This window comes from Natator depressus, chromosome 2, assembly GCF_965152275.1.
Source record: "Natator depressus isolate rNatDep1 chromosome 2, rNatDep2.hap1, whole genome shotgun sequence".
NCBI classification, from domain to species: Eukaryota; Metazoa; Chordata; order Testudines; family Cheloniidae; genus Natator; species Natator depressus.
In genome coordinates, this window is record NC_134235.1 from 203,679,967 (window position 1) to 203,704,641 (window position 24,675).

The following is a 24,675-nucleotide window of genomic DNA, read 5'->3' on the forward strand; positions in this document are numbered from 1 at the left end:
GTCAAGGGTACTCAGCATGTGGTAGAATCAAGCCCTTAATCTGTTTGGATTCAATGCAACATACTTTAACAACCGTTGCTAATGCTTTGATGAGAGGTGGCAGGTGTAGAAATGAGATGGAAGAATTAGTTTTTTCGCTAGCTGCATGATAGTTGTCCAAAGCAGTGTAAATTTCCTTTAAACAGATCCTCTAAAAGTAATCAATTTCTCACAGTAAGGATTGCCTGCTGTTCTGCTTGTCAAAGCCTTTACAAACAACCATTGAAAGGCACCTTGTTACTTTCTTAGTAAATTTCCTGATTAAAAACATAAATATCCTAGCAAATGTGTGTGCCATGATTCAAAAATGAATTTATATGTAGTATAAAGGGGGGGAAAAACTCAAGATTTAGAGTAGCTGTCATGACAGTGACACACTAGGTCATGCCTAGTATCCCCTGGAAAAGATGAGTTTTGAAAAAGCTAGTTAGCTGCTCCATTAGAATAGGCAACTCTCCCATAGCAAATGGAAATGTACTGAAGTTAATCCAATGTCTGTGGGCTCACAATCTTCACAGTAATTAAACCGCATTTACAAACATTATCTGTATTCCACTCGGGATGGTCATAAGGTATACACCAATCTATGAATACCTAAAATGAAAATTAAGATCCCAATGATTTGTATCATGTTTGTAACTGTAGTGTATTAAATTCATACAAGCCCTAATCTAGCAAAAATGTATTTGGCTTCTGAAGTGTGGGAACACACATGGGACTGCAGAATCCTTGGTTTGTAGACTCAAACCAATTATTGAGGCCCTTAATTTTCTGAAAGTAATATGCTCTGTATATGAGTCTCACTGGATTGTTTATGCAGATTTTGCACTGGAAGTATGCCAGCACAATATGCCTGCATTGCACCCAAGCATCTGGCTCATTTTCTCTAGAAATGACACTTCATAACTTAATGCTTATGATACAAAATATATTGCCAATATTCCAGCCAGTCCTAGTTTCACTGGGAGTTGGGAGATTACAGAACAAGATTAATTTGCAGTTTTTCTGTGTCCCTAGTCATAAGCAGTATGGCCCTTAGAATTTACCATGCTGAGGCAGTTCTTTAAAATTGAAATTTCTTGTATTTGTATCTTAGTTATTTCATGATGTGCCACAAATTTTTCTCCAGCATCTACCTATTATCTTACTCATAGAACATTATGTGATAACATTAAACACTGGTGAGCTTGAAACTGAGGGTTTGATTTTAAGCAATATATTATCAAGGGGGTGTTTACTTGATTTCACCTAATGAAATGACTTATCCAGGGTTTGTTGGATCTATAGTTATTCTGTTCATTTTTAATGTATGTCCTAACTGTTCCTTTGCAAAAATGCAGTGCTTATTTTGCATTACTTGAATTGTGATATAATTCAGAAGTTTAAATAAAGTTTAAAAAATAATTTGTCTTCCATGTACATAATACATAATACATGATACTGTCCTTAGTGGTATAAAATCAGCTTCCCTCCACTTATATGTACCTTCTAAAGGAGAACCATAGTAAAGCTCAGAATTAAATTACAAAAAACCTATGGTGTATCCCCTTTTTTAGCAAGGATTTAACAGCTGAATGGTGTGATGTAAGGTCCTGCATAAATAAAATTTCATTACTTTTTTACAAAATATGCCCTACAACATCTGTTAACCTAATATGAAGTATCAAAAATAATTAAAATTAAAACACTCTTGTCAAATACATGAACAAAGTGCATTTTGTGATACATTATCCTTGCTTTTTTTTTTGCTGTGTTTGCTGAACTAAGTTGCTATTTCACAAAATGCAGTAATTCACTGTCTTGCAGCTGCTTAGAGTGAATAAATGAGGCTCTACTTCTAATCAATTTGTTAGAAAATAAGCTCAAGAATAATTGTTTTGTTTTATACCATCATAGAAGTGTAGGACTGGAAGGGACCTCAATGGGTCATCTAGTCCAATCTCCTGCACTCAAGACAGGACTAAATAGTGCTAGACAGTCCCTGACAGGTGTTTGGAGGTTTTTAAGAACAGATCAGACAATGAGGGAGATTGTTCCGGTGATTAATCACCCTGACAGGAAGTTTTTCCTAATGTCCAACCTAGCCCCCCACCCTTGCTGCAATTCAAGCCCACGGCTTCTTGTCCGATCCTCGGAGGCTAACGAACAATTTTTCACCCTCCTCTTTGTAACAACCTTTTATGTACTTGAAAACTGTTATCGTGTGCCCTCTGTCTTCTCTTCTCCAGGCTAAACAAACCTCCTCCCTGCCCCCATCTTTCCTCATAGGTCATGTTTTCTAGACTTTTAATCATTTTTGTTGGTTTTCTCTGGACTTTCTCCAATTTGTCCACATCTTTCCTGAAATGTGGCACCCAGAACTGGACACAATACTCCAGCTGAGGCCTAACCGGTGTGGAGTAGAGTGGAAGAATTACTTGCTTCCAGCTCTCCTCCTAATACATCCCAGAATGATGTCTGCTTTTTTTTTTTTTCAATACTGTTACACTGACTCATATTTAGCTTGTGACCCACTATAACCTGCAGATCCCTTTCTGCAGTACTCCTCTCTATGCAATCATTTCCCATTTTGTATATATGCAATTCCTTCCTAAGTGGAGTACTTTGCATTTCATCCTATTTACTTCTGGACAAACTGAAGAAATGGTCTGATTTTGAATTTTAACCCTATCCTTCAAAGCACTCATAACCACTCCTAGTGTGGTATCGTCCGCAAACTTTATATACGTTCTCTCCATGTCATTATCTAAATCAGGGACCAGTAACCTTTGGCATGCAGCTCATCAGGGAAATCCGCTGGTGGGCCAGGATGGTTTGTTTATCTGCAGCGTCCACCGGTTCAGCCGATCGCAGCTCCCACTGGCAGCAGTTTGCCATGCCAGGCCAATAGGGGCTGTGGGAAGTGGCAGCCAGCACCTCCTTCGGCCTGCGCCACTTCCCACAGCCCCCACTGACCTGGCACGGCAAAGTTCTTTAAAATGGAGCCAGTGGGAGCTGCGATTGGCCGAACCTGCAGACGCTGCAGGTAAACACACTGGCCCGGCCCGTCAGCAGGTTTCTCTGACGGACCACATGCCAAAGGTTTCTGATCCCTGCTCTAAATCATTTATGAAGATATTGAACAGAACCGGGCCCAAATTGAAATACGTTCTGGTATATTCCACCTTAAAATTCACTTTATTATTGCTTATGCAGTGAGTTAATTAGCCAGATTTATTTATATATGCCTAAACTGAGTAATGGTGGGAGTTTTATTGCTGTTAATCTTGTCCTTCTTTCCCCTCCCTATTGTTTGTTCCACTCATTTGTCAAGTAATGCATGAAGTTAAATTGTAATCTCATCAAGGCAGGGACCATGTGTTTGTATTTGTTCTTTAAAGCACCTAAGGGATTTTTGAGCACTGTTGGAAATACTTAGAGGCTGGTAAGATACCTCCACCGGTTATCTGTTCAATGTAGATTTCAATCAGTAGTATTATATGGCTTAAGTGAACTCATAAAACGTCACCACTCAGAATTGCATACAATCAGGTGGGGGGGAATAGAGTACAGGAAGTTGGAAATAAAATTCTGGAGCAGTGTCCCCCTTTTGAACTCAGTCATAAGTCTTTTAGTACTCTCAGGGAAGATGTGGCATAGAGTAATTGCCTGGTGTTCTCTGTAAGGGAACTGTGAAATACTGTATTTAAGGACAGGTTTCAGAGTAGCAGCCATGTTAGTCTGTATTCGCAAAAAGAAAAGGAGTACTTGTGGCACCTTAGAGACTAACCAATTTATTTGAGCATAAGCTTCTGTGAGCTACAGCTCACTTCGTGATGAAGTGAGCTGTAGCTGATGGAAGCTTATGCTCAAATAAATTGAAGGATATTATAGTAAGTAATCAGTCAGAAAACTGATATTTTAAATGGCTTAATAAAGGAAATAATATGGAACTGTTTAGTGGAATGTGACAGTGGATTAGACTGGTGTTCTCTGCTGTCTGAAACCCGGCTACAGACTTTTGTTCTGAGAAGGAATAAAGCTTTACAAGAGTTGACCTTGTAAAGTAGGAGGTAGTATCTGAATAGAAGAAATAGGCTATTGTGTTTTATAAGTGAGGTGGAGAAGATTGAACCGACTAGCACGTTTCTGTTGAGTAGGTCAGAGAAATGCATTTTATAATGTGAAGAAGTAGGTGCATTTCTTTTCGGGGGGAGCGTAGCATACATTTGTGATTGGTGCAGCTAGAAACCGGTTCACGTGTGGAAATGGTTCTTCAGCAGCGTAGTTTATTTTTAAAGTGATGAGCAGAAATATGTGGTGCTAGGAGATAGGATGTTGCCCATCAGTGAGTGTGCCTAAGGGCCCAACATTGCAAGCCCTCTCTATTTAGAACGCCCAGCAAATAGCTGAGTATTTAGCATAAAGGTTTGCAGGTTAAGGCCTTTCATCTTGTTCCCCTGGAAAATCTAGGTAGGATTGGATGGAAGAGTGGTCCTAGCCCACCTGAGGAAACTCTGGCTGCTGGGGACCTGAGGAGGCCACTCAGCTGGTGGCTCTAGGTTTGTTTCTCTAGATTTGTGATCCTTTACCTATTAGAATGCTGTAGTGCCAGATGCTGGGCTGCTTGTATCTGCCTGTCGTGCTCCTTCCTTTTATTGGCTCCTCTCTTTTTTTTCCTCTTTGCTGCCTCTGTTCTGCAGCAGAGAGAGAGTACTCAGTGCACCTATTTACCCTTTCTTATAATACAAGAAGAGAACTTCCAATAAAATTGAAAGACAGTGGGCATAATCCTGCTCCCATTGTAAGTCAATCGGAGTTTTGCTGTTGACTTCATTGGGGGCAGGATCAGCCCAAGTGAGTTTAAAATTGATAAAAGGAAGCTTTTATTACACAATGTATAACTAAATCATAAAAACTTTCATTTCATCTTGTAACTTACAAAAACACATACGGAATTAAAAGTAAATATATCTATGATTTGAGGTATCCAGCATTTCAAACGTTTTATAATGTTTCCTTTGTAAAGCATTTCAGCTCACCTTTAAAGAGTTTGAAAGGAATGCAGTGGAGCGATAGGAAGTTAACCCAGATCGATGATGATGCTGTAAAATAGAATGTGAAAGATTAGAGTGATATGTTGCTTACCATAAATAAGAGCATTTAAAATATGACTTGTGAAATAGAGACTAACAAATTTATTTGAGCATAAGCTTTCATGAGCTACAGCTTGCTTCATCGGATGAAGTGAGCTGTAGCTCACGAAAGTTTATGCTCAAATAAATGTTAGTCTCTAAGGTGCCACAAGTACTCCTTTTCTTTTTGCAGATACAGACTAACACGGCTGCTACTCTGAAACCTGTTGAAATAAAAACTGCAGCTCCATTTGTGTACATCCTCAGTCATTTTAATGTAGCCCTTCCTGCATCTCGTGTTAACTATGCTCATAGTACAAGGCTAAGGAAAACTGAGTGAATGAGGTGTCTTAGGCTTGGCCTATACTACAGAGTTAGGTTGACATAGGCAGCTTATGTTGACCTGTGTCAGTGTCTACACTACAGCCTTCAGCCTTGCTCCCACCGATGTAAGTCCCACCGACATAACTCCACCTCCATGAGAGGTGTAGGGCTTACGTCTGTGTAGTTAGGGTGATATGAACCTGTTTCTTGCATCAGCTGGTGGCTGTCTTGTCAATTTTATGGCTCCCCAGCCCTGAAATTGACAAGAAAGCTAGCTGCTGTCAGGTCTCCACTCCAAGACAGGCTTGGGTTGCCACTCAGGCTCCCCACCGGGAGCCCTGCTGCCCCCCACGGCCCTGGGACTCCAGGTGCAGATCTCACAGTCTAAGGCAAGAGGCTCCTAGCAGGGAGCTGTGTGGCACAGAGAGCCTTGGCGCGCGCGCGCTCTCTCTCTTCCCTCCTCCCCCCTCCGCGCCCCCCCCCACACACACACAAACACTTCCCCTCTTCAGTCACTGTGTTGTCCTTAAAAGACTCATTTCAGGATTAATTATTGCCATTATCTATATGTTCACATTAAAGTCAGTGAGGACAGGAGGGAGGCCGCTAGTGTACAGGGACCATATTCAGGAAAACATTTAGTGTATGTCCTGTTGGAGTCAATGGAATTGAGACTTGAGAATAGGAGGCTTCAATTTTGACACAGGACTCTTAGTTGGTTAGCTGTACTCCAGAGTCAAAAGGTATAAGAGGGTTTAGGCCAGATTAACTCCATTGCAATAGATGAAACTGAACTCTGAAGGGCCATCTTTTTAACAAAATTTAAGCAGGTTTTGAAGTACTTCTTGAGTTAGTACTATTTCTGGTACCAAATTAATCTGGTTGCATTTTTCTACAGTCTCATTTCTTTTCCTATAACTGGATAGAATGGAGGATGTCCTGTAACTTTGTAACCACCTAAAATAGGCACAATATAGGTGGAATGAAAACAAGAGAGCATGGGGGAAAGATTCTGGTGTTGCATTCCTGTTGGTCCTTATGTTGCCTATTGCAAGTTCTTTGAAGCATGGACCCATCTTGCTGTATATCTTCAAGATGCCTAGCACACTTCTGAATACTGCATAAAGCTTAATTATAGTAATAATATGGAAAGTGTAATCTCTGTTTGTTAGTTACTATGCTGCTCAGTAGCCCCAGTTTTGCATGTCGGTGGGAGTTTCCAAGAACACTGCTGTTTGTGACCATTTGAAAATTCTTGGATTTCAAAGAGCCTGACCTTTCAGATATAAAACTAAGCTTTGCAAAAAAAATCTCAGGAATGTTTGGGTGCATTGTTATAACGATTATTACATTGCTTCGATATATTTTGTTCCTCATCTGCACAATTTTTAGGGTTTTTAGACCATTCTTTCTGAATGACTGAGCTTTCACAGAAACAGAGGTTTCTAAATTCCACACTAATCAAAAATTGTCTGACAGTATGGTGTGTTTTGTTTTTTGAGGGTGGGGGTGGGTTAGTTTTTTGTTTTTAAAGAACCAAGCTGACTTAAATCTGATGTTGTGCTGTCTGTGTAACATCTGAAGCTCCAGAAACTGGGGTGTCTAAACTTTAATTCCTAAAAAAAAAAAGAGCTAGAGATGTATTGATTTAAATGAATCTGAGGCAGAACATGTCTCTTGTATTCTATTTTCTGGGAATGATAGTTTAACCCCTCTGAATACCCCATTTACAGTAGAATGGAGAAGAAAAGATTAAATAACTCCTGCCAAGGATAGCAATCTTTTAATCTTCTAGCTATCTTGCTAGCTAGAACTGTCTGTTAATAGAAGGTATGACCCCTCTTTTAGGAACCTCAGATGAGTATTTTGAAAAAGGTTGGTATAATTAACACATTTTAGTTGATGGAATACAGTTAAAAGTTCCTTTAACTTCTCTGACAGGATTGAATCCTGTCAATCATAGACCCCAGAAGATGTGGTAATGAAGTATGTAATCCATTTCTTAGAAAAATTTTGTGGTTTCTTGACCTTTTTAGGGCATGATTCTGGTACCCTTTCTCATGTTCAATAGCATCTTACTTCAGGAGTGACTTCAGTGGGACTTAAGGACATGCTTAAGTGCTTTGTTGAGTTGGGATGATTTGCTAAATTGGGGACATAATAAGGTGTTACTCAACATGAAGAGGGGGGAGCGATTCTCATTTCCCCACCCCACCATCTTTTGAATGTGACAGTTCTGGTAACTGATTTTTTTTAAATGTATCCTTGACCTTCGCAGGTGCATTGGAACTGACACAGGGAATAACACTGAGGTAACCTTTTAGTCCATGCAAGGGCTTTAAGCTAAACAAATTCACGCTAGAAATAAAGCCTGCATTTTTAACCATGAGGGGTAATTAACCATTGAAACAACTTCATAGGGATAGGGGGGATTCTCCATTTCTTGAACTTCTTTAAGTCAAGACTGGATTTCTTTCTAAAAGATGGATGCTGTCACTGAAATAAAGTTATGGACTAAATAGTTTATTGGGTGAGGGTCTATGACGTGTGTTATGCAGGACGTCAGACTGGATGATTTTAACAGTCTCTTCTGTCCTTAAAATCTATTAAATGTTATCTACTTCTACCATGTAAAGTACTTGGTTAGTTGTGACCCCAGTTTACCAGCCATGAGTCTGACTAGACACTAAAATGGATTTATTAATAGCAAGGTTAGAAAACAGAGGTAATTAGTTATAGGTGGGGTTGGGAAAATGTCTTATTAAGGTTGCCTGATATGTCCTATTATAAGACTTGTTTTCAGTTGTTTATAACATTGCCAAACTTTAGCTGATTTGTCTGAAATTTTCCACTTTGGAGGTCTGTCTCAAGCAGAATTTTTTTTGGACATTTTTTAGCCAAAACAGTTGCATTGTTTCTGAGAACAACGCTAAGGAAAAAAATCTTGTTTTGCCCATTTTAAAAAAATTCTGGTGTCCTTTTCTTTGAAAACTGTAGTTGCCCCCATGCTTTGGAGCAGGGACTTGAAATTTGCAGGAGGGTGATCTTTGTGTCAGGGATGTGCCTTTTGCTATCCCCTGATAAAACTACCCAAGTTACAAGCTTTTGAAAAATTGCAGTTCACACATGGTCAGTCAAGACTTGCTAGAGCATTCCAGCTAAAATCATGGAAGATTCTGTCCTCACTGAGCATGCTTGAACCTCTTGCAGCTACTAGTGTTGACCAGACTGTGCATGTACTGTCCCCATAGAGTGACAGAACATGGTCCAGCCCAGGGCTACAGAGGCCAAAGCTGGACTTCCCCTATAATGGCTGCTCCGTGCCACAGTGGAGCCAGTCTCTTCTATGCTCTCAATGATACCTCACCCCTGCTGGCACCCAGACAGTGTGGAAGAGAAAGCTGTCTGATCAAATGCAGAGGGGACAAAAAACAGAGCAGGGAGGAAGGAAAAGGAGTAGATTGGGACAAGGAGATTTTTGGAACTGGGAGCTGGGACTGGGAGGCAAATTAATTCTGGTATTTTCTAGCATTTGAGTGCTTGACTTTGCAGCCTTAATTTTTTTTTAATAATTCAAATTACACCCAAAAAACATTGGCTAGTAGACAAGGGTGTCTGTCTCACACCCTTAGGTATGCCACTGGATGGACCACAAATATATATATATTTTTTTTTTGGTACTTACTGCAGTCCTTATTTGGGAATTGGCTATTATGTGGCTCAGTGACTTCAATGGGGCTATGCTTGTTAGTCAGCAATAGACTGAAGCTAGTGGGGCAGAGTCTCATCTGGTGTAAATTGTCATAGCTCTGTTGAAGTCCATGACAACTGACCCCCCCCCAGCTGAGGATATGCCCTTATGTTTGCAAGATGGTTTATTTGTTTTCAAATCACAAAGGAGTCTTAAATTTGTCTGAAGTTATTTGGCTTTTATTTAAACAAATAAAAATAACTAAATAGCCTTTTTGCTGGAAATGATGAACCAAGAATTCACTAAATATGGTGGGATTTAAATTGTTCCAAACAGATCATTACAGTCTTGCTGCTACCAGATAACAAAAGAGAACATAATAATTTGAGGAGGATACTCATACTGAAACCATTTATACTTTACAATAAAAGCTTCTTACAAAGATTGCTGGGCATACAATTAAGAAGAATGTTTTATCAGCTGCAGTGTTATGCTATTAATACCCTTTTTTTTTTTTTTTTTTTTTAATTTCAGAACAATAAATCTAAACAATAATTTACTGCAACAAGTGCTAGGAAGAAAACATGAGGTACTATGTATCTTGACAGAAAAGATCATAACAACTCAAAAGTGTTTGGTGTCTGAACACATTCAGACGGAAGAAAAATATGGTGGCGTGGTGGGACTCCGTACAAAAATTGTAAAGGTAAAAAAACAAAACAACCCACCGACCATGCAGCGCGCGCACAAATATTTCTTCAACGTCATTAGATGCCTTCAAAACCTCAGTTATGGTATTAAAAAAAACTAACTAAGAAAATTTCCACTTTTTTTTTCCTCCTGATTTTGGACAAACCATATTATAACTGACCATATCCTGCCCTTGATTTATTAATTGATCTAATAGATCTGTTTCTTCTCTTACTGCTAGAGCTAAGCACATAACTGGCAATGAGTATGTTATCTAATTAATTTAGCCCTTTCTCCTCCATATGAATTTTCTGAGAACAGATCACTTTCTTCATACGTATTCATCATTATTTTTAAGTATTTGGCAATTTTTGTCTATTTTAAACTGTATCTGTTGCAAATGGTTCTCCACAAGTATTCGATACATTGTTTAGTTGTCACTGATTGGTAGAGTTCCCTAGTTGGATGAGCGTGCAAGCTCTTCTGGGGTGAATCTAGAACCTGGTTTCCATGAATACTCTTGGCATGTGATTCAGTTTTTGTGAACATTCATGCCCACGACATATGATAACACAAATATTAAAAGAAACGGAATGTTAAAGGGGCAAGAGCACAGCTGAAGCCAATTCATGTAAAAATTCAAGTGACTATTTGGAAACCAGATTTTGCCATGTCACCCAGCTCCACGGAGTACGAGGATCCTCATTGTTTGACCATTTTCTTCAGGGGCGTTCAAGGTGCTTCTGATGATTTTGCCTCAGTTTGTTACAGTTATTTCAGAACTACCAACAAATCCCCACTGTAGGGGCACTTCCACTGACATAAAGCTGGCAAAGCTACCTGCTTTACCAGCTCTTGTGCACCTGGTTGTAAAGAGGATGGGGATGAGCAGGAGGGGTGTCAGGATGGGAGGGCAGAGCAGCAGTATGACAAAGCGAGGACCAGTTTTTTCCCATGACTTCATGGGACTTTACACCAGGAGCATAAGTGAAAGCTGCCCCCTGCACACACTGGGGCTGGAGGCTGAGGGTTGAGGTGCTGCTCTTGTCTCCTACCACAGGGCTGAGTTCAGGCCCAGAGAGCTTTGTTAAGATAAACGTTCACAGACCTCTAATATCACATGTGATCTTGATTTGGGCACAGTGGAGAATTGAGCTAATGCTTTTCCTAACCTAATTTGTGTTACCCTGAAGTTCATTTTGTGTGCAAGCTGCTCTTTAGTTGAATCAAGTAAACAGTGGATGAATCTGTCCCCCAGGTTTCAGTGAGCGAAAATGGGAATGTGAGAAAGGATTCCAATGTGGTCTTAGAGATTCCTGCTCCCACCACTATTGCCTATGGCATAACTGAACTGTATATAAAGCGTGATGGTCAGTTCGGTAAGTACAATGCCCGTTTTCTTTTTCATGTAGCTCTGCTATGGAAAAGAGCTACCTCCTCAAGTAAAGCCTTTCATTCACCTGCAGGCTTACAGCACCTGGTTCTTCATTGCCCTGCGTCTTGCATAGTCGTTTACACCAGTGCAAAATGGGCATAAAATGTTGCTACCATTTTTATTTCGTAGCATTTTATACACTCTTCACACTCACTTTTCATTAGTATAAATAACTGCATAAGATGCAGGGCAACAGTCAAAGTATTGCCTGTCTGTACAACATTTTATTAGAAAAAATGAAGAAATAAAGTGTGAGGCTGGTAGTTCATGAGCTTTACTGATTTTACATTCAAATGAATATAGATCAGCTCAGAAAAAGACCGTAAAAATTTCCTTGCCATGTTCAGTCTTTGTCTCTTGGTTACTCCAGATCAAATTCACTCAGATTACAAGTAAAAATACATTGGGGTTGGAGATTTTGGTTTGTTTTGCTGGGCTTTTTGATTTGTTTTGTAACTCCCTGCTCTGGACATTCCATCTGGGCTCTTCCTTGTGTATCATAACTACAAATCCCAGACCCACGTGAGGTTACTGAGGATAATATGCAAGAAGGAAAGAACCCAGGTTGAGTGTGCAGTGCAGGCAGTTAGAAAAGTTAGTGCATCCGAGATGAACTGTAGATGTCCTTAACGTGCAATTGAGATGTAAACCTACAGTGCATCTCATTTGGGTCTGTTACAGGAGATGATGGCCAGCTGGAATCTGGACTGACTTTTTAATCTCCTGATGATGAGTTTGTAGGACTGGCAGGAATAATAATAAAAAAAAAAAAAATTGTAAACAAAATGTATTTGACCTAAAGTCATCGAGACACGATGAACAGGAAAATTCCCTAAGGCCGTGCATTTTATAGTCACTTTTCAGAACTGAACTGCATTTCCCAGTTAACTACACTACGCTGAATCAGGTCTTAATAAGACATCAGGCTAACAGTGTGTATTAAAATATTATTTAGTAAAAGTTTGTGGCTGGGAATCTCTCCCTGGGAATATCCTGTGTTCTGTCAGCTGGTTAGTATGTGCGTGCATTCATTGATCCGTATTCTCATGTGTTTCTTCACTGCTGCCTGACCCTATTTTCATTTTAATTATCTAGTCTTTCCCTCTTCATAAACAACATATGTCTCATGTTGACTTTATTTGTTGAACTTCATAAACAACATATGTCTAGTGTATGGTTTTTTTTTTTTTTTTTTTTTTTTTTTTTTTAAATTGTTGCAATAATCATCCATCCCTTCCCTTCCTTTCAGTGGGCAGGGAAACCAGTGGGACTAATTGCAGAGTAAGGTACTCTTCAGCAAGAGTAAGAGTGGAATTAATGTCTGCTTAGGAATATAAGAATTGCCATACTGGATAAGACCAGAGGTCCATCTAGTCCAGTGTCCTGCCTCTGATAGTGGCCAGCTCCAGCTGCTTCGGAGGAAGATGGAAGAATCCCCATAATGGATAATTATCGAATAACCTGCACAGAGTCTTTTTTGTTCTCATTTCTATCAGTGGTTGGCTTATGCCCTAAGGCATGAGAGTTTAGTCTCTCTCTATCTCTCCTCCTCTCTGTATATACACTCTCTAACATGGCTAGGGAGGGTCTTAGCTATAAAAATGTCTAATCCTTTTTTTGAATCCTGCTGAACCCTTTAGCACAGTGATTTTTGTGTCTGTGTTCTACAGGTTAATTATGCACTGAGTATAAAAACACTCTCTTTTAAAGGGTTGAATTTTTTTCCCTTTTGATTTCATTTTGTTCCCTTGGTTTTGTGTTACGAGAGAGGATAAATAGTAGCACCTGACTGATTTGCTTTGTACCATTCATTGTTTTATATACCTTTGACGTGTCTCCCCTTAATCATCTTAGTGTCTCTGCGTCTCATCATTTTCATTGCCCATCTCTGGATCTCTTCAGTTCTTGTCACCTTATCTCAAACATGCTGGCAGAAACAGATCACTGTGTTCTAGGAGAGGGTGCACCAATGATTTTATATAATGGCATTACGATATTTTGACTTTCCAATCCTCTCTGCCCTCACCCCCACCTCTATAAAGGGTCATGCAAACTTAATGTGCTATAAAAATAATGAACGATAGTAACAATACAAACTTTCATAGACTTGTTTGCTTTTGAATTCAGATCTCTTATGGGATTTGACAGTTGTGACTGCCTCACTTATTTTCACATGATGCTGTGTATGTATTTCAGTCACTGGCCTCATTCTCCCATAAAGGACAGTTGGGTTTTTTGGGTTTTTTTTTTTTTTTTTTTTTAGTGATACCTTCTCCCTTCAGGTGTGCATATGTAAATCACTCTAACAGTAATGGGAGTAACACAAGCATACTGAGACAAGACTATACTCCTTGGTCAGTAATGCCTTGGCTGCTGCCCTTGCTGGGAAAGGCTTTTATTTGTGTTAATCTCTTTCTGTTCCTCTTCAAGTTGTTTTACAGGTGACAGCAGCTTTCTGAAAGATTGCTTTTTTTTTCCCCTTCCTTCCGTAGCAGAGATTTTTTTTTCCCCCTCACCCTTTGAAATACCTGTTTACTTTTGGACTTTCTTCTCTTTGTCACATACTACTTTAAAACTGACTTACTTTTTTTAGTCTACCCATTTGTTTCGCTACAAAATGCCATGGACGGTATATGGTTCAATATCTTTTTGGGCCATTAAATTTTGTAATAACATACAGGGTCTTGGATTATTTCACATATATTATTCTTTTGGGCATGGCCTAGTGGTCTGAGCATAGGCCTGGATGTTACAAACTTGTACATTCTAATCCTGGCTCTGACAGTGGCTCCCTTTGTGTCCTTAATTTCTGCCTTGGTTTCCCCATCTGTAAGATGAAACTTGCCTAACTCTCAGGGTAGTTACTGTTTGTGAAGAACTGTAAAGCTGGACATTGTTGGGTAGACAGTACTCTGTTACTAGCGATAGTCTTCCATATGATGAGCCAGATTGTGCCCTCTGAATTGAGTAGAGAAGGGATCCTCCACACACAAATGTCCCCTCTCCTTCACAGAAGGGTGGATCAGTGCCTTCTGTGGCATTGCTCCCACCTCCTTTCCAGTAGCCCACATAGAAATCTGGCTGGGGGCAAGGAGGTGGCAGCCCCACATTGGGTGGGGTAGAGGATGTACATCAGCCCATCATGAACTGACCGAGACTAGACTGGAAATGTAATGCAGCTCGAAGCTGTATTTCCTTTCCCATGGAGTCTCCTCCACAGTGGGTGTCTCCCTTGAAGGGTAGTCCTGGAAGCATCCATGGCCAGAGGAAGACCCTAGTGATGCGACTCTGTGGGAGCCAGGCTGCTACTGAGCTAGCATGGACCTGGCCTCTCACTGATCTATGGGGCTTAGGGATAGACCTGAAGCCTTCCAAAAGCCAGGCAGCCCAATAGAAGAACCAGGGCAAAGCTCTGAGGGATGCTCATGGAGTTTTTCTGACCTGTAGCTCTTTCACAGGGGTTTCCTGTAGGAAGGGGTGATCTGGCCCACTGTATATAACATCTAGTAGTTTATAGATAATGTAAGAAATATATAGATCCTTCCCTCATATATAGTATGCAGGTTTTAATTGTCCACGAGGAGCATTGTTCTAATTTAGCAGATTGCTTCTTTTCTTGGTATTTGCTGAACGGATTATTAAATGCATCCACAAAATCTTGTTTTGCGTTCTGTAGTTAGTACCTGTTTCAATTTACATCAAGACAGATCTGTGCACAGCACTGTTCTAAATAAGCAACAACATATAATGTACAGTAGTTCATGTAGACAGTGACTACCATTTTTTTCCATCTACAAGAAATCAGTTACATAGCCTTCCTGAGTGCATGTTTCTAATGTCTACATTGAAAGTTCTAGCATTAATATTTGCTTCTGTCCACTCATGTGGTTTTATTTATTTATTCACTTGTGTTTCTAATTACAGAATTCTGTCTGCTAAGTGAGCAAGAAGGAGGTTTTGAAAGAGAAAACACAGAAGGCTCATCTTATCCATATTCTTTACCATTTAGAGACTCTTCCTTTCTATATCAGCCAGACGCTGTGGATAGTTACAGGCACTCTGGAGATAGAAACATCATTCCCAGCAATGCGTCCTTAAGTGTACTGAAACAAGGTATTACCAGAAACGCTTTATTTGATTACACTACAGAGTCTTAAGCAAGATAACAGAAGGAGGTATTCTTGCAGAATAGTACATAGAAATTATGCTGTCCTGTTTTAATAGCCTCTAGCAATAACTCCTTGGTGATCACTTAGAAAAAATTGGAAGATATTGTACTTCTGGAATGAATGTATGAAGGGAATGGGAGTAAGTTGTTTCTCTCCTAGGAACATATTGTTACCCTGTGTCATAAATATAACCTTATACAGTTTTGGTTTTACATCAGTTTTATTATATCCCTACTAAACTGCACAAGATTAATAATTTTATGTTGGCACTGAAAAATGTTCACTGAGAATATTTGACACATGATGTGAAAACGTTCTCTTAGTAAAGCTTCTCGGGGAAGGTTATTTGACATCTCCAGAAATACAAAGCAGTTTTTTCTTCCTGAACCTCTCTGAGTTATGAGAAACCTCGAAAAAATCAGAGTTGAACACTAGGACTAAACTCAGATGTGAGCTAAATGGCAGTGCAAATTACATGTTGGTAAATTAAGTGGCTAGGGAGTGGAAGGGTACGGTTGTACCAAAACAAACAAGAAGGAGTAAGAAGGTCTAAAATAAAGGAGGCCCCATCCCTCTTTTATATTGCCTCTAATATATAGTCCTGCCTTTACACCCACTTCCACATACCAAGGTGTAATTTACCATTATGTCACCTCTGAATTTGGCCCTGAGTTCAGTTTAGTCAATAATTTATGACCAAAATAGCCATTTTATTGCACTAGAATAAATCCTATTCTTCTCTAGTGTAGACTTGCTTAAGAGAACTTATCTCTTTATAGGGATAACAGGGTTTTTTTTGTGTGAAGGACTGTGTTGCACTGTTCTTTCTTAATACCCTCTGTGCCTGTCTTAGTTAAAGAATTGTCATTCTGTTTCTTTGATTAACCTACCCTATTTATTGAAATGCTTTTATATTGGAATAATTTGGGGCAGGTGTTTGACCTCCTTCCCCTTTTCCTCCCATCATGATGTTCTAGTATTTGTATAATTATTTGGTTGACCCATATGGAGAGACACTACCTAGAGTAAAATTATTGTTTTTCAATATCTTATAATTATTGATGTGAAACAGGCATCTTTAAAGATCATGTGTGTGTTTGACAAGTGTTACATCAGGCTTTAAAAGTAACATCCGGCATCTTCAGGGATTAAATAAAAAAAACCCCAAACCCTAAATTTCTTTTGACTGGAACTCACTGCTGGAATATTGATTTCCTACTCATAAAACATCTTGGCTTAATACCACGTTTGCGCTGCAGGAAAAGGAATCTAATAAACTGTAGTTGAGTTTATAAACTACATACTCTAATAGGTTAAATATTATGTAAAACATAAAACGTATGTTTTTTGGTCAAAGGAGAGAGGGGTAAATCGTGTAAAGCTGGTGATGATGAAATATGAGGACAGTAAAATAGTGTTACTGTCTGAGTTTTTAATTTGAAGTATGAACAATATCATCAGCCTTAGTTATTCATGATGTTTTACCATAATATGAAGCAGTTCCAGAATAAAATATTCTGGTTGAGAAGTAAGACTACCTGGTTCTAAAAATGAACATCCTACTGGGAATCATGAACAGCTTTCATGTGAAAAACAGTATTAAAATATTGAAATCTTAAAACTGAATATTGATGCCTAATAACAGTATTTATTTTCTCTCAGTTTGCACTGACGCTTCATTAATTTGCAAAGGTCACTAGTAAAACACACCTGTAACCAAATGTGTCCTACATTTCATTGTGAATTCTAGAGATTAGTGATTACAGAATTTTAGTTGCATATACTGGCATTTGTAAGAGTCATGAGTTTAATATTGTGTTTCTTTCTTGGAAAGATCTGTTGCTGTTAAAGATGCAGTTCCAACCCTTTGTGAAGCTTCCAGAAGACAAGCAAGGAGCTTTAAATAAAATATTTTATGAGCTCTTGCATCATGAAGAAATTGTGATTGCACTGGAGGAGGTGGTAAGATGATGGAACTTTTTTTCTTTCTAAAAATAATAGAGCTAACACGTCCCTCTATTCAAACACTACTTTTATAAGTATTCTTAACAAGTTGTGTTGACTTCAGTGGGAGGAAGATCAGGGTTTGTTTCTCTGTCTAGTTTAAAATGTGAGAACCTAATAATGTATCTTTTTTTCCTCTTTCCAGTTAGATAGTATTTTCACAGGAGAAGAGCCAGATTTTACAGACCTGAAGGAGTTGAAACCTCCACAGCAGCAAAACATAACTGACTTCTTGCAGCTGGTCGGGTACAGTTTACAGAATGAGCTGTTGCAGAAAGACCAACTTCATTATAAGGGCCTCTTCTCAGCTGCTCACATCCTGATCAGTGCAGTGGCAGGTACAATGGAGATAACTGCAGCTTTCCCACTTAGAAACTCCTCTTTTGTGTACAGCATGAATTTTTATTTTGTAGGTAAATTGCAACAGCTGGGTAGCTTCAGTACATGTAGTGATTTCTGTTTCAGTTTTATGGGGCTAGGGTGGATAGAGAAGAAAGCACTTTGTGATTCAGGCTAAGAATTAAATTCAAACCCCTTTCACTGCATATTTTACAAGTAAAATTTAACGTTCCCTGGAAATCATTTGATTTGAGTTTCCATTGAAGCCAGACCTTTTCACTCAGTTTTGTAAATGAATTACTGTTCTTGTGCATCCGAATCCTTCATATCTAGTGTCTCAGGGTTGCATTGTAGGTGCTGGCTTCCTTGTATTTGCTGAATATGTGGCTTATGTTGAAGTAAAAACCATATTTAGCAAAAATACTTTAATATGTAGATCTGTAATTAGAGGGTTTTTATGCTGCCACAGAAAAAGGAAATTAAACATAAATGTAAATGAATGCCACCCTCACAATGAAATTGGCACTACAGTGTTAATTAAAAGCCACCTGCAAATCCAACTTTCTTTCTCATAAAAATCTTCGTTCCATTAAGTCAGGTGTTGAGACGAAGTGAAGTGTGATATTGGGTATCCATGTAGCACTGTACAGTGGAAGGTCAGTTTCTATGCAACTACATGGCACCAGTTTATGAAAGATAAGAGACATTTTGAAAGCATGACCCAGCTGCAGAGATTCAAAAGCAGTTGAACAAAACAGACCTGTTGATGTACTGATACTTTTAATAGTCTGGCAAGTAATGTACAGTTCATCAGATGTAACCTGGTTCTGGACATAATATCTAGATCTGACATTCATGTATACCTGAAGCAGTATCCGTAACCAGAAAGCTGCTTTGTAGCTGTTTTCCACTAGGAATTATAACGATATGGATTATACAGTGTGTCTCTCTCATATTAATGTTGGGGCAAAGACCCTGTCTTCCTTTTAGGCCCAAATCCTCTGTCCAGCACCCAGACCTAATACCATGCCTGGCACTAGGATAGGCAGGAGACAAGGAGAGAGAAATTCTCCCATCCATGCTGGAAAGCTACCTTTACCACCCAAAGGCTTACATGGCCCTCCTAGCTCCACCCCCTGCCAACCTACTTGCACTGCCCGATACGCTGCTGCTAGGTTCACACAGAGCAGGACTCTGCAACACACGGAGAGTGTACATACTTAGTGCAGCTCCTAGCATCCATTTCCCCCCCCCACTTAGACTTAAAGGCTGTAAGGTCAGAAGGGGCCATCATGATCATCTAGTCCAGGGGCTGGCAAACTTTTTGGCCTGAGGGCCACATCGGGTTTCCAAAATTGTATGGAGGGCTGTTTAGGGGAGGCTGTGTCCCCCCAAACAGCACACACCCCGCTCCCCCTCCCCACAACTCCCCTGACCTTTATCCAAACCCCCCCTTACCATGCTGCCTGGAGCACTGGTGGCTGGCAGTGCTACAGCTGCACTCCCATGCACCACAGACCACCGGGTCAGGCCGGGCTCTGCAGCTGCACTGCCCCAGGAGCTCATAGCCCCCCCCCCCCCCCCCACTGCCCAGAGCATTGTGCCGGTAGTGCAGTGAGCTGGAACAGTAGGGGAGGGGCCAGGGGCTAGCCTCCCAGGCCAGGAGCTCAGGGGCTGGGCTGGAGGATCCCGCAGGCCATAGTTTGCCCACCTCTGATCTATGGCCTGGAACGTGCAGGGGGTCAGACTAGAACCTCGCCTGCCCACCCGCTCCTATAATAGAATCATAACCTCTGAGTTACTGAAATCCTCAAATTATGATTTCAAGACTTCAAGTTACAGAGAATCCACCATTTGCACTAGTTGAGACCTGCAAGTGACCTGTGACCCATGCTGCAGAGGAAGGTGGGGGGGGAAAAAACCCAGGGTCTCTGCCAATCGGACCTGGGGGAAAAGTCCTTCCCGACCCCAAATATGGCGATCAGTTAGACCCTGCGCATGTTGGCAAGAATTTTATGTAGTAACTCCAAGCCCTCCCCATCTAGTGTCCCATCGCTGGATAATGGAGATATTTGCTGCTAGCAGTCGCAGATCAGCTACATGCCATTGTAGGCAGTCCCATCATAACAACCCCTTCGTAAATTTATCAAGCTCAGTCTTGAAGCCAGTTAGGTTTTTTGCCCCCATTGCTCCACTTGGAAGGCGGCTTCTGCTGCCTGGAGAGCTTGTACACACACAAGGAAGGGGCTAGATTTGCCTCTTATGGATGTGCAGCACAAAGCACACTGACAGTGCTCAATAAAACACATAATTGTCTTCAGTGGTGGGTTTGTGTTGGTCTCCAGAGCACTTTATACTAATCAGGACAGCACTGAAGAGAAGCAGTGGGGCTGTCACTGCCCAGCAATGGCATTTCATAACTGTGTGTAGGCTTAGCTTGTTCATATACATCCCTACAGGCTACTTTTTAGCAACCAGCCTGCTTCAGAGATCATTGAAACTTAACTCTTTTTATATCTCCTTCCACAGAATTGTCCGACTACACACTGGCTCTGCTGCGTGCTTGCTGTGATATACAAATAGTCCCTATCCTGTGTTGTTTGGTAAGTAATCCAAAAGGGAGTGGACTGCCTTAGTGTTCAGAGGTCAGTCCTAGTGACGGTGAGGAGTCTGTAGGCTCTGGCTGATTGTATCTGTCATTAAATAAAGGAGAGGTCAGAATATGCTACAAATTACATCAGTAGGCATTGATTAAGCCTAATCACCATCTGGTCTAGTGTGTTAAAATGACAAACAGTGCAGCTAGTTTAAACCAAAACTGGATTTCTTCCTTCTGACACATTGATGTAGTTTTCTACATGCCACAAATGTGAAGCAAGAGAAAATAGTAACTTTGGTTCAAGTGTCAAAGGTCACGATTTTATTTTACTAAACATCTAATTAGACCACTTCATAAACCAAAAACCTGCAGTGGGCGTCGGAGGCAGGTGAGATAGGAATTGCATTGTGAAAACAGTAATATGTAGGCAGTGATAAGTTTGAAGTGCAGAAGCTCTGAGCCTGCCTGTTACAATACTTTGTTAGAGGTTGTGAGGAGAGGGGTGGGAGTTGGGTTCAGTGACCAAACTTTGGTAGGGAGCTATAGGCAGGCTTGTGAAGAACAAGGATCCGAGTGGAAAGTCAGCTGGGGGAAGAGGAGCTGAACTTGCCATCTGGAAGCAGAATGACTGGAACTCTTTCACTGTGGGTAGGTGTCAGGGAGGGATCAGAGGCCTGCAGAGGAAGGATAGGTAGCTGAGGTTGTAGGATAGGCTGGCGTGCTCTTGGCCATGGACCACTCTGTCCCACTACACAACCATGCATGTAGGAACCCTGAGCTTTGAACTTCTTTGGAAGTCCTCTGGCCAGCTGAAACTGTCACAACGCCCCCTCGATTGCTGGTCCAGGGGCTTACGTTGATAGTGGCCAGAAAAGATGTGGGTCTCATCCTTTCTATCTATCGGAGCAATGGCAGTCTCTATAGGGCACTGGGGGCTAAGGATTATATATGGAAATAGTAGCCCCCACAGTGAGGACCTGAGCAAGAGGCTTCACTCAGCTGCTTTGAGGAAAAGGATTGCAGTTAAAGCATCACTTTCCTTTGACACCAAGCCCCTACTTTCAGTGAGTGTTGGGGCAAAATGAGTGCCTCCACTGTCGGTGCCAGTCTGAGATATCTTGGGCCTGATTTTTTAGATTTGCCAAGCACCCCAAACTCCCAGGGAAGTCACCAGGAGCAGCAGGGTGTCAGCTCCTTTAAAAGCCAGGCTCATGTTGTCTCAAATTGGACACCAAAAACAGAGGCATTAAAATAAAATTAGTGGACGCTTTTGAGAATGTCTGTCTGTGTGAGCTTAAGTCTCCATTCAGTCTTAAGTCTCCATTCCATTAAGTCTGAATGGAATCACACGTGTTAATCTTTACTCTACCTAAATGTATCTTTTGGCAGCAAGACAATATATTTTCTCGTTTTTCCAGAACCTGAGTCCCTTGACTTTTACTGCAGAGAGCAAAGATCTATGATGTCAGAAACTGTACTCTCTGAAAATAGCTTTAACCTCTTTCTGTCTATATAAACACAGCCTAATGTCGCTTCAGCTGATGGCACTTTGACACTGAGAGATCCTGCCCTGGCCCCTCTGACTGACACAGGAAGATTTCACATAGTGCAAAGGCTGTTTGCCCTGTCAAACATCAACCTTGAAATGATGGAGTCTTCAATGAAAGCTGTAACCATGAAAGAACCTAGCTTTTTCCCATTCATTCTTTATATTGCCTTGTATGGATTTTATGCCTTAGGTGGGACCATCTGAGGAAAAAAGAAAAACCTAGAATAATAGCTGAACATACTGCACTAATAAATGCCAGATTTGCCGTGCTATAGAACCCTGCAAATTTTGCACTCATATGCCTCGGAGACAACTGCAAATCACTGAATTTTGTAACCAAGTGGGTGAGTAAATGAACATGAAAAATACAAGGGCACTGCATCCCAGCATGGTCGTTGTTCATTTAGGGCCTGGGCCTGCAGAGTGCCCTCAAGTGCTACTCAACTCTGCACCTTGCAAAATCAGGCGTTTATTTTGTCAGTAGTTTAGATTGATTTATGGCAATACTCCACAGTATAGCAAATACTCCATGTCTCTCATTTCCTTTCCTAAAACTAATCAAATTAGTGATTAGATCTCACTACAGCATCTTTACCGATCACTTTTTTGTGGAAGTTTCAGCAGCATGCGATGTTTAAGTTACACCCTAAACTCTCCCTTAAAAATGTAATGATTCCTTTTGAGGTGTATGTATGTACTTCACTCTGGTTCAGTCCAGACAAACACTTGTTCTACCCTTCTGACCTCTTCAGTGTGGTGGTTTTTTAATAAAAGTAAAGTGTTTGTTCTCAGTGCATTACTTTGCTATCTGTCCCCTTTAATCCTAATTGGGGTGTTTTCCTCCTCATGTGAATGGTGATAAAATATCACTGCTCTAAAAATACAGCACAAATCATTGTAAATGTTGGTTTGGGAAGATTTCAGTTAAAAGACTGAGGGTCATGTTCTTACACTGCATGTAGTGGATCGTAAAGTGAACAAAGGCAGCCTTGTGGAAGTGTGCCTAGGCGGGAAGAATAGTTCAGTATCTAGGGTGCTAACCTGGGATTGAGGAGATTGGGGTTCAGTTCCCTGCTCCCTTCCTCTGTGATTTTAAACATGTCATTTAAGGCCAGATTATCAAAGATATTTAGGTGACTAAAAGTACAGATTGACGCCAAGGGATTTACAAGCTAAGATTGCTATGGCCGTTAGGGTGCCTAAACTGCTTTGGAGCTTTTGGAAATCCCATTAGGTGCCTATCTGTGTCTTTGGGCACCTAAATACCTTTAAAATCTGGTCCCCGGGCTCTAAGCCTCCATTCCCCATCTGTAAAACAGGAGATAATAGCACTGCCTTACCTCCACAGGATGCAGGGAGGATACATCCATAAAGAGTGTGTGAGGTGCTCAACTTCTATGGTGGCAAAGGCCACGTAATTCCCTTATTAGACACACACTGTCTGTCCGATGAAGTCAGCTCACTTAAGCTTATGCTCAAATTTGTTAGTCTCTAAGGTGCCCCTAGTACTCCTTTTTCTTTTTGCGAATACAGACTAACACGGCTGCTACTCTGAAACCTGACACTATCGTTTACTGTGTGTTAATTTGTAAGTGGGGAAAGTGGAGTGGCAGAAGTCCCTTTGTCTAATAATAATAATTAACCTACTTTGCTGCTTAACTGCCAACCACTAACTCTTTGAAAGCATTTTCATTGTAACAGTGTAAATTATCAACTGTTTGAATTTAACATTTGATCTGAAAACAGAACCGTAACTTACCTCTCATTTTGTTCCATTGTGTTTATACATTATGGACATAGTCAATCTCTTGGGCATAATACATCACCCCACACATGAGCAGTTAGAGTCCATGGCACATTTGACTGAAATAATTTTGGGATAAGCCTGCATATGGTATTTTGCTCAAGGACTTCAGTGACAGGGTTAGACTAATGGATTTTTATGAGGGCTGAATCCCCCTTCCCTAGGCTTCAGAGGCTGAGCTCCACTCTGAGCAGTGGATTCAATGCCCTGTTGACACAGCTACTTTTAGAGCACTAGTGCAAGGCTTGCTAACCCAAGTCTGTTGACCCGGCTGGGAGGCTTGCTCCCCCTGGCTCCAAAATGCTGTGTAGGCATACCCAGAGAGTAGAATGGCCACAGATCCACTCCAGAGCGGAAGGAGCTTTCTACCCCTGTCTGTTGGTGAACAGAGGGAAATATGGCTAGAGACTTGCATAAACTTTCTACCCAGAATTCTTCCATTGATGTGTCAGGAGCCACCATACAGGAGCCACCATACTAGTACACAAGCTCAGAATTGCTGGGCTAATGGAACAGAAAGGAGAGTAGGAAATGGCTCTTACCTTGGAGCAAGGACTTTTTCTGTTTTAAGGGTCCTGTATGGTACTGATTACCTGCCACTGCAGTCGCGTGCCTTTGGGAAGGCTCTTCAAAGGAAGATGAAAGGGGACAACAGCACAGTTGAATGAACTTGTGAGGCTCCTCCCATACAGCCCATAAATAAAGCTCAAGTCAATAGAGCTAGGGTAGTGGGTGGCATCTTCCAACAGGACCAAGCACCAATTCCCAAAGGGCTGGAGGCAGGCATGCCCACATTTATCTCGGGACTTTGGACAGCTGCTTCTGGGAGCTGCACAAAGCAAGGGCAGGTAAGGAGCCTGCCCTAGCCCCACTGTGCTGCTGACCAGACTTTTAATGGCCCAGTCAGCTGTGCTGTCC

General features: G+C 40.9%; 1 protein-coding gene and 1 long non-coding RNA gene across 2 annotated transcripts in view; one reads left to right on the plus strand and one right to left on the minus strand.

The window, feature by feature from the left end:
* The window catches only part of GSDME (gasdermin E), a 30,573-nt gene extending 7,815 nt beyond the window's left edge, over nucleotides 1–22,758 (plus strand). The window contains exons 4-10 of the mRNA XM_074945768.1: nucleotides 9,703–9,874; nucleotides 11,117–11,237; nucleotides 15,218–15,406; nucleotides 17,297–17,424; nucleotides 17,612–17,804; nucleotides 20,335–20,408; nucleotides 21,927–22,758. Coding sequence (XP_074801869.1) covers nucleotides 9,703–9,874; nucleotides 11,117–11,237; nucleotides 15,218–15,406; nucleotides 17,297–17,424; nucleotides 17,612–17,804; nucleotides 20,335–20,408; nucleotides 21,927–22,157 — 1,108 coding nt within the window. The 3' untranslated portion in view covers nucleotides 22,158–22,758. The remainder of the gene's footprint in view (nucleotides 1–9,702; nucleotides 9,875–11,116; nucleotides 11,238–15,217; nucleotides 15,407–17,296; nucleotides 17,425–17,611; nucleotides 17,805–20,334; nucleotides 20,409–21,926) is intronic.
* LOC141983066 (uncharacterized) overlaps nucleotides 1–24,391 on the minus strand; it is a 45,131-nt gene extending 20,740 nt beyond the window's left edge. Inside the window, exons 1-2 of the long non-coding RNA XR_012638285.1 lie at nucleotides 24,300–24,391; nucleotides 5,061–5,123 (exon numbers count right to left, since the gene is read on the minus strand). This is a non-coding gene — a long non-coding RNA (uncharacterized LOC141983066). The remainder of the gene's footprint in view (nucleotides 1–5,060; nucleotides 5,124–24,299) is intronic.
* Nucleotides 24,392–24,675: the final 284 nt, after the last annotated feature.